A 10,511-nucleotide genomic window follows, 5' to 3' on the forward strand; every position below is an offset into this window, starting at 1 on the left:
CATGCAAGAGGACCTCCTGCCTGTGGTTCCACCAAAAGTTAYAGTCTGATGTGCACAAACCTGCAAGTTGGTATTTTTCCCCTCCTTCCCTCTCCTCAGCTTACTACTCTCTTTTTAGCTTGATTTATTGTTAGGTTATTTAATTTTAAAATATTTTCCTAACTGATTTGCCTAGGAGAGKGAAAAGGGATTCCCCCCCATTCCTGTCCCAAGTCCTAGTATGAGAAAATCCCAACCAAACTATGCACAGACTAATCAGTACTCACAAAACCAAACAAAGATAATGAGGAAGCTGGACATATAAACAAATACAAATCCTACTGGATTAAGAGGTCTAGGAAAAAAGGACCATGTGCCATTAGAAGGCCTTTCCCTTTTAATTTAAAATACTATTTTCCTATCTCTTCACGTCTCATGTAAAAGATTCCTCTTCCCTTCATTTTACAGCATATCTAAAGAATGCACAGGTCTGAACAACAACTAGACATTAAAGGGTTAAAATTGCTAGCCAGCTATTAAAAGACATGAGTTGATAGTGGAGCTAAATACAGCCTCTATTAGGGCCATAAAGACTATTGATCCAAAGTTTTCAACTTTTTCCACCAGCAGCAGGAAAGCTAAACTGGTGAGATTATCAGCTTCATACACYTCAAGCTACAGATATAGATACATCATGTAGCAGATATCAGAAGTTCAGGAGCAAGAYGACAATAATTTATGTTCTGGTCACAACTGGAGGATTAGTTTTGAAACTATAAACCCAGGATTCACGTATTTTTAAAATTAAACAATCTACTTTGCAGGTCACTTTCCTATCACGATAACACTTGGCTACTRCTCAAATATAAGAACAGTAATTCACATTCTCCTTGCTCTGTGAAAGTAATGAATTTAGGGCTGGTTTAAGAGTGATGTAATGGAGAAGTTTGGAAATGTRTTGATGTTTCATTTGATTAGAATCATATACAGGTTTTGATGTGACTACAGCAAGAACACTGTTACTSTGATTTTTACCTGAGAGCAGCATGTCTGTGGCCCAAGGAAGGCTTAATTTCCTGCAGATTTCCACTTCCAAGAAACAGTCACACTGTTCCAGTGGAGTGAATGGAACAGTGGCAGGATAGAAAGTGGTGGTGGCTCTGTTAGTCAAGACCAATTCTGAGCAGAGGTTTGAAGAAACAAAATCAAGTCCCCACTAAATTAGGCCAGATGATGACTGCTGCTCCAAAAGGAAACAGGGTATCAGAGAATTTCCCACTTCCCAACAGCAAATACATTTCTGAAGTCCTTTCTTTGCAGCATAGACCATCTAATGAGCTATGACTCGACACTTACTCTGCACCTTTCAAGCACAGCTGTCACCATGCTTCCCCACAACAGGCATCATTTCACACATAAGCAATCACACTGGAGCAAGATTAAGAGATTGCCCTAAACCACGCACTTAGTTAAGATCCAGCTTATAGAAGTTTCAGCCTCGCACTTTTACCACCTCAATCAACATTTGCATCAGTGCTTCTGTTACTACAAGCCACCTACGCTGTAGTCCTACATCCTTTACAGCTTTCAAGTGGATACAATCTGTACCAAAGACGTAATATACTGTACAGCTGCAAACTGTATAATGTTTTCATCATTAAGTGTCACTTGTTTTCACATCTTAATTTGCATGCAACAGCCTGGAGTGAACCTTTGGTAGCRTTAAGAGATCTCAATTCAGCAGGAACGATTTAGTTTAGCTAATCAACTCTATTGTCCTAACAAGCAAAAAGCTGAGCCACATGTCCTGTTCTGGACTGGTCTGGAAAGGATTTACTGGGAGCACAAGTTAGACCTTGAGATCCTGAAGAACCGGTACATGGAGGTTTTCTGTCATGAGGCTGTGCAGGCAGTGGAAGATGTGACCCATGGCAAATAACTGCTGCTTCAGCAATTTTTCTTGCACTTCTAGATGATTCACCAGCAAGGCTGGAGCCAATGAGCATAAGTGGCAATAGATGTAACCATTTGAGGCAGAAGAGTACATTTCAAATGTTTAAGTATAAACGGCAAATGGAATTTCTCATGACTCACGGATGCACGGGTTAGGAATCATCAGAAATGTGTGGGGAAGATCTCAACRGTTATAGCTGTACTCAAGTTACACAGAAGGTTTCTACCAGAGATGTTAAAGCTTTGTGCTAGTAATAACTGACAGATTGTGGCAGTAGGTTGGCGGAAGGAGAGCTGGCAATATTAGTGGGAAGAATTCCTAAATACAATAAGAGTAGCTTTTAGGGAAGAATATATACACTGGTGAAAAGCAGTTTTAAAAGAATTGCTGATTTTCTTCTAATGAGTTATCTCATGGTTCAAAGGAGGAGAAAGGAGAAACTAGGTAAATTATATTCTCCATGTCAATACTAGGAAGTATTTGTGCATAGCAGACAATCCCTAATGTCYCATCCCATCTCTTGGGCTCTTATGATCAGTTCTTTCTGTTATATTAAGATGTTCCATGTTCCTCTGTTATTCTTTGTAAACTTTTCCACAGCATCAGGGACAGAAAACCCTCATCAGTACAAAAAGTGATGATTAACACACAAAACAACACCAAAAAGGTAATGTATCTCTTTAGCTCTGTCTCAGTTATTAGTTTAGACAAAGAAGTACTATATTAAAAAACAATCACTGAACTACATAAAGGAAAGTCTTTATAAAGACAAATGCTTCCTTTAACCTTCAATGACTCCAGAACTGCTCTGCAAGCAAAAACCAAAACAAACCCTACCCAACCCAACTTACCTCAATTTGAAAGAGTTCCCCAGCACCTTCACAGTCATTTGATGTAATTATGGGGGTATGAATATGCATGTAGCCATTTTCCTGGAACAGACAGGACACTAAAAGTTAACTAGTTAAAATTACCAASTGTGAGCTTGAAGAGTGACATCAGCAATTACACATCATAACACAGCTATTAGCCCCCAATCAGGATAACATATGTAACCTCTTAGGCAACTTCTGCCTTACATAGGCAAAGACATCAGACTAGCTAAATATTAGCATGATTTACAAATCCAAGTGTACTACTTTCGCTTTTTCCCCATGTTTCCTAAGAGATTTATGCCATTGCTACTTTTTTTTCCCCATATCCCAGTGTCTCCACACTGTTCCCCTTTCTTTTCATCTGCTCCAATGGTGGGTTTCTACCAAATTTGAACCCTACAGCCTCAATTCTTCAGTTTCTACCAGCTTTTGAAAGTCAGAGTTTGGACASAGGACAACCTTTCAGTGCTCTTCACTAAAAGAAATGTTCAGGTGTGTTAGATACCAGAAATCATATACTGCATGAGAGAGAGCCATTAAAACCACCCAATCACGGTGTAAATGTCAGTGAARCTGATTTTGAGAGAAGGTATAAGAACTCCAGCTATGTGACTATTTTCTACGGAAGGGCGCATCAAATAGACCTTGAACAAATCACACACAGCAAGCTGGAGGCAAAACTGGGAGCAGAACTTTTCTAACCATCTCCTTCCTAGACTAGTCTGCACTGACAACATCTTTCTGGTGGAGTGCAGAGATCGTATCTGTGGATGCTAAGGAACCACAGCCAAACAGCACTACCAAATTTCAACTGTCAGTAGAAGGAACTGTTTTGCTCTGCATTGCTCTAATGCCTAGCACAAAGAGAGACCCTTTAAAATCAGGCAGTCCCAGCATTACCACGATACAGGCAATGATGCAGGATATTCTATTGTCTACTTACACAAACCATTAATAAAAAAAAAAGATAAAAATGGAAGTTGCCTTTAAAAGCTAAAGTTTCACAGCTTTCACTGCAGTAGCAGAAATCTACCACACCACAGGCCCTAGTGCTTAGCACCAGCTAGTTAAAAGGCTAAGGAGACAGCAGCAGGATTTASAGCTTATTCTGAGAATCAAACTAAAGCTAAGTTAGACCAAAGAGCTTACACAAGGACACGCAGTGCATTTTGTGGAAGCAACCTAGCACGGCCAAGAGGGAGCAAAGTCCCTACAGTCAGCTCCAGGCTATCTTGGCTATAGGTGTAAAGAGCCTGGTTTGCTGAGTGGCTGGCAGGAGCTCCTCATAAAGATCCRGTTGAAAACACAGAAAGGTGGCTTTGAGCCAAAACTGCTTGCTTTGCCTCAGGAGGGTAGTTTTAGCCTACAAATCCAAAATGCAAGTCTGTTCCATAATCCTRTGCTCACTCCAGAGCCCAGCTAGTGGCACAGCCTCCCATCCTCTCACCAGATCACAGTGGACTATTGCCCAAATCACAGCTAATTGCAATGACTGCATGAGCAGAGAAGTACATTTCCACACAAAAGACCCTTTGCATGCGCTGGAAAGGAACGTGAACTGCAGGGGTCCGAACACTGGTGTCCAAAATTGTGGTTCCCATAAAAAACTCTTGTATAGTTTTCCCTTATTAAGGCTCCTGAAATGCTTTAAGTCACATTAGTGGCCATGATAAACCTGTAAATTAGTTAACCTACAAAGTAGAGATTGCCATTCACACCACAACCATCTCACTGTGCTGCAGAACAATGTTCCTGTTCCACAGGGACCACCATACTCAGGAAAAGACTTAAAAATGACATTTTAGCCTTCAACATCTGAAGCAAAGCTATTCGTCATTAGTCGTTCACTGCTGGCTGGAAATGATTAGACTRAATTTTTTTTTTTTTTTAGGTTACAGAGAGTTTGGATGACTTTTCCGGGTATGTTTAAAAAWCCCATTTATCCTCTTTCACTACTAAGGTTTTTTCAGTTTTGCACAGTGAAAACAGTGTGGTTRTACTTTCTAGTTATTGTGTGTTCTGACAATGCCAAGCCTGAGATTGCAGCATTTTCGGGAAGATGCAGGTGGTGTTTTAAAAAGACTACTTCCCTTTCAACAGAAATGAAACTAGAATCAGGAGCATGTTTGTGGTTATGAGAGCTGTGACATAAGCATTTGCAAATATTAAGTCTTAACTTTATTATACCTGCTGCTGAAGTTAACAATAAGTTATAATTTTTTCTAATACTAGCGAGCCCTGGAACATTTTAATCAGGAAGATATGTCAGCGTTTGAGCTAGAGTTGCTTTGGAGAACTAAAAGTCTTTGCCAGAATAACGTGCTCTTTTGTACCTCAACTGGCTTCCTTGCCCCGGCTTGAAATCACAAACTGTTGTAGGTAATGCCATCTAGTGGCAAGACACGAGCACAAACTGATTCCCAGAGCTGGATTGTCTAAAGTGCTGCCACAAAGCCGACACCAACAGCAGCTTTACCTGACATATTATCTCTATTGAGCCTCTTAAAAACCTTCTTTCAAAAAAATAGCAAGGCTTCTCTGCTACTGCAAGCAAATTCAGGACCAGAAATTCAATCCCAAGAATTCTGATATTTTTTTCAGGTCAGCAAATGAAATAATTACTGCAYATGAAATTTGCGATTACAATGGTATGTTCTACTCACACCAAACTCACAGACAAGTTTATTTCAGTGAACAGTTCTAAAAGAAAGGGCTCAAGTGTGCTACAGGACTSGCAACCTTTCTTTATCTGCTCCCACAAACAATCTGATGTTCTGTACACGGCATCTGGAATCAGTTAATTCATTATCCCTGCTGCCACTGCTTGTACACAGCCTATGCCAGTGCTCACCACTCAAGAGTGTTGACACATCCATGAAATATAGATGCCTCCCAATATCAGTTTAAGATGCATCAAAACAGGAGACAGACTTGTAATGAAGTAATAGAAAGGTAAGAACTGAAAGGAATAACATGAAGCTCTGAGTCAGCTTGTCTGTAGCCATTCAGCGTCACATATTTTTCCACGTAGGAGGAGGCTTCTGTCCAAGGACTGTAATGTCACCGCTGAAGACGGGTTAAATGACCCCATATTATGTTGCGTTCCACAGACCACACATACTCACACGCATGACGATTATACTGCAGCTTAGCAAAAGGGATAAAATAACGAACAGGAAATGGGTGGTGACACACTAACAAGAGCACAGATGTGCTAACTTGATCATAAGCAACAGTCTGGCCAAGGCCTCAATCAGGCCCAGACCCGAAAAGAAAACCACTGTGTGCCAAATCCATATCCTGTAGGCAACACACAGTGCTCCATTCCTCTTAGCATGTTACTGCAAAGCCTAACCTGGGGGAGTGTTTGACACACAAGACTCATTACAGAAGGGACTACCTTGAAGAATGAGTGGATTGCTGCAGTGGCTTCGCTGCGGACTCTTAAGAGGGAGCCGAGCGTGTTGGTCCTGCACCGCAGGTGAGGGAACTGTCGGACATACTCCAGAGGGTGCCTCTCCTTCATTTTCAGAGGGAATGCCTAAAAACAAGAGAAGAAAAAAATAAAGGATGAGAACATAAAGTTAACATAATTTTACTGCTCTCCACRAAATACCATCTCTGCCTACTAAAATTCAATCTGTATTACAGAGCAGAGAAAAAAAATAATTACTTTTGCCTATCTTTTCTAGTTATTTTGTGGATTGTATAACTTTGGAGGCCAGAGTAAGARCTATAAACACAAGAAAAGGTAGTCACACTCTGAAAATGCTCTACCTTTTCAATGTTGAGCCTCCTTGAAGACAGCTGCCCATCTTACTACTGGAATAATGAGCTGGGTCCAAATGCACATATTGATGCACGTGGCAGATACAGTTTTTCTGCCTGCACAGTCTGAAGCATTTAGCCAGTCTCTCTGCTTTCCCCATTTGTTTCCAGGCCAGACTTACAGCATGAAAACCAGCTGGCACAGGTAAGTTGTTCAAGGTGGGACAAAGGCACATTCCGCTGCCAGTATTTGCACCAGTTTCCATGCAGAAACAGCTCTGCTCCAGAGGAGAATTTTCACGGTGGTCCCATCTATTTGTTTCTCCTTTGACACACTAGCCCCTCTCTATATCAGTGAGGGATCAAAGCACATGGGAGCATTCAGACTTAAAGAAAATACTGTTTGTAGCATGCTCTATAAGATACTTGGACTTTTGAAATTCACTTCCCAAAGCGATCCTACCAGCTGGACTGCCTGCTGCAGTGACATACCCAAGTATCACAAGGTCCCACCACACGAATCGTTTCAGCTTTCAGCTCCATGTTTTGCATCCTATGAGGACTTTTGACCAGTTTCCCTTGCACTTCCACTGCGCTTCCAAAAGTCAGGTCTCTAAGAAACCAAGAACAACAACTACTAACCAGGCACTGACACAAAGTCAACTACGTTCAGAAGAGAGATTCCTGTTAATTTTGCTGGTCTACTTGAGATTAAGCCCTACGGCTACAGCACCTCTTTTACAACTGATGAAATGAAAAGTTATGTATAGGTAGCAACATGAACAGATTCACAGAGCTACAGAAGAGCTTAGGACAAAGTAGTCCAGAACGCCCACACAGGTACAGCTATTAAGAAAATGAGGTCATGCTAATCCCAGCGACCAGAAAGATGAGAAAGAAGTCTTCAGTTAAGTCGAGACAGAGTGGTCAGACACTTTCCACCCTAAAAACAAATCTAGAGGCCCCAAACTGGAACTGTGCCTTCCCTGTGGTCAGGCTGCAGCTGCTGGGTATTCTTCTATCAATCTGGAGAGTCACTAGCAAAGACAAGGCCTRAGCAGACCCCTCCGAACACTGATCAAAACAGACATTTCTCCAAGTATCTCAAACTGACATACCTAGTTTCCAGGCTGGGATCAGCAACCACCTGGAGGTTTTCCAGAGAACTCCCATCATTTATATGCAGGAACAAAACCTCCTTCTGGGATCGGACAGAGCGGACCCAGCCCTAGAGGTAAAGGAAAAGAGAAATTTGTTACTGCTTGGCATTAATTCAGTGTAGCTACGTTCCTCTTCCAGCCAAGCTGGACATGTCACTTCAGAGTTATTTCAGCATACTGAAGTCAAAGGAAATATTCCTTTAAGGGCAACAAAAATCAGTGTCAGTTTTGCTACTGATTTCAAAGGAAACAGGAGCAAAACYTCAGACAGAAGCACCAACTTTCCTCATCAGTACAGCAGGGATCACTATCATCTACTGGCATCTCAGGAGCTGGGGCTACTGAAATTGGCCAAGTATTTTGAAGATGAGAAGCATTCTAGCAACGTGTGTATCCTTATTTGTGATGTCCCGTCAAAACATGTGTTATTGTAATGAGACCACGAATGCACTGTTCATTAAGATAACACAGTTAAGACTATTTTGACTTTAGTATCTTTCTTTTTTTTGATGTATACAGAATCAGCTGTAGGAAGATCACAGCTGAAATTTAAGTGTTTATGTGCCCTAAGTCATAGGGCCGTTACAACAATGATGCCACTGCCAATAGATTCAGGTGACAATCAAATATTAATGCAAAACCAAAATGAATGTTCTGGCAGTTTTGGATGTGTCTCTTTATACCTCAAAATCATTTTGTAATTGAAATTTGAAAAATCACAATTTAACAGGTCATTATTTGAAATGTTACCAACTCTCCTAAGCACACACATGTTCCCCCTTAAAAAAAAGCGCAGTGTTATCCAGTCTGAACAAAATATACCACACAGCAGCTCTCTATTCCAGCAAAACAGTAGAATTGGCTATGTACCTATCAGGGCAACTACTTTTGAGTTTGCCAGTGTGAAAGAAAATTTTCCTTTCAAAGATTTACAGTCAATACTCAGACACTAAGCAGAAGCAATAGCATCCAAAATATAATTCCCTTAGCTATTCCTTAAGGCACTAGAGTTAAGGCAAAGCTGCCCTTACCCACTGGGGTGCTTCCAATTCATCTTATGAAAATATTGCACAGAATAACAGAACATAGTGCTGACTGAACAACCAAATAGGCCTCATTTTTCCAAACAGCTTTGTCTTTTGCTTAACTTTAAGTGTCCAGGTAGTTTCAATAACTTCAAACTGAGCAAGTGCTTTAGGAATTTTAGACCAGAAAAAAAAAAMCAAGAACCTCCCCCCACCCAAAACTAAGCAGCTTAATTCTATTGTCTAGACTGAAGAAACTCCAAGATAAACAGCACCAAAAGTAAAACTCATTTTTAAAATTACAACATGACTACTAACACCAGTAAGGCCTTATGCAGGCTCCCATGAGTATTAGAGACAGTCAAATCTAGATCTTACTTCCTAGCTAAGATGCACCGAATGTATTTTAAACTTATCTCACGTATTTACAGAGAACYTTATCAGCTCTCTTCTGAACAGTGTATGTCTACTGAATTGGAGCAGAGGGTGGGGGTGGAAAGGACTGCATACAATAACGAGGCAAGATTATAACGCCATAAAACTAAATATACCATTTACCACMACTTCAGTCTCTTTTTCAGAATACATTTATCTGAATGCCCTCTGCAGGGCACCCCACCAGAAGCAGTAGCTAATGCCAAAAGCAAGACAAGAGTCTATAAAAACTAAAGTCTGATCATCTGAGCATCTTAAGATGGCTAAAGCAGGTGTTTAAAAGGTACTTGGCACAGTAACATGTCTGCAGCCATAGCGYATATTCTCTGTATTCCAGAGCTGGTTAAATCCTCAGAGCACATCATATATATTTTACTTGATGTCTAATGCTTAAGGTTTAACAGCTGTTTTTTCTTACTGTTATTCCTCATTAGGGCTCCTTGCTGAAATGCACAAGGGCCTTGAACAACAARATATTCTCAAGAGCTTCCTCCCACYTCATCAGTCTGTTTCAGGGTTAAGTAATGAGATGAGCCTTGCATCCTACGCCAGGCAACAAGGGCACATCCACAGGCAGGTATCACAGAATGGTTGAGGTTGGAAGGGGCCTCTGGAGATCATCTAGTCCAATCCCACCCTGCTCAAGCAGGGTCACCTACAGCATAGCAGACAGGGTTGCATCCAGGCGGGCCTTGAAGATCTCCACAGAAGGAGACTCCACAACCTCTCTAGGCAACCTGGTCCAGTGCTCCGTCACTCTCACAGGGAAGATCTTCCTCATATTCAGGTGGAACTTCCTGTGGTTCAGTCTGTGCCTGTCACCTCTTGTCCTGCCACTTGTCACCACTGAAAGCAAGTCAGGCCCTGTCCCCTTGACACCTCCCTTCGGGTATTYGTAGACAGTGGTAAGATCCCCTCTGTCTTCTCTTCTCCAGGCTAAACAGGCCGAGCTCTCACGGCCTCTCCTCACAGGGGAGACGCTCCAGCACCCTGTTCACCCTCGTACCGGAGCGGCAGAGGCTGCGGCAGCAGCATCTCGGCCGCTCCACAACCCCTCAGAAGCGGTGCGCGGCGGCAGCTCTGACTCGGCGCAGGCCGCCCATTCCGCTCACTAAACCCGGCCATCGTAAGCTCGGTTTTAAGCTCGATCGGCTCCCGGGTCCGGTTTAATGCGAGAACACCTGTGCCAGCACAGGAGAGGAGCAGCACCCGTCCCGGGCCAGCTCCCTCGTGCCCCGCCAGAAGGCCCCTTGCCCCGGGGCAGCTACGGCGAAGCCGCCGGCGCCGCGCACCTGCACCGTGACGCCGCCCGCCG

The 10,511-nt window shown here is 42.3% G+C and overlaps 1 protein-coding gene across 3 annotated transcripts in view; it reads right to left on the reverse strand.

Annotated features, from left to right (window-relative positions):
• NARS2 (asparaginyl-tRNA synthetase 2, mitochondrial) overlaps positions 1-7,783 on the reverse strand; it is a 132,624-nt gene extending 124,841 nt beyond the window's left edge. Inside the window, exons 1-4 of one of the 3 annotated variants that reach the window (XM_085299244.1) lie at positions 7,695-7,782; positions 7,069-7,187; positions 6,209-6,349; positions 2,785-2,865 (exon numbers count right to left, since the gene is read on the reverse strand). In XM_085299244.1, the coding sequence (XP_085155370.1) occupies positions 2,785-2,865; positions 6,209-6,349; positions 7,069-7,187; positions 7,695-7,752 (399 nt within the window). In that variant the 5' untranslated portion in view covers positions 7,753-7,782. Of the gene's footprint in view, positions 1-2,784; positions 2,866-6,208; positions 6,350-7,068; positions 7,190-7,694 lie in introns of all 3 variants that reach the window. The other 2 variants (XM_085299245.1, XM_085299246.1) reach the window with 2 other exon arrangements.
• Between the last annotated feature and the right edge of the window lie 2,728 nt (positions 7,784-10,511).

Source organism: Rhea americana, unplaced genomic scaffold, assembly GCF_003343005.1.
Source record: "Rhea americana isolate MKP2758 unplaced genomic scaffold, rheAme1 scaffold_148, whole genome shotgun sequence".
Taxonomy (NCBI): Eukaryota; Metazoa; Chordata; class Aves; order Rheiformes; family Rheidae; genus Rhea; species Rhea americana.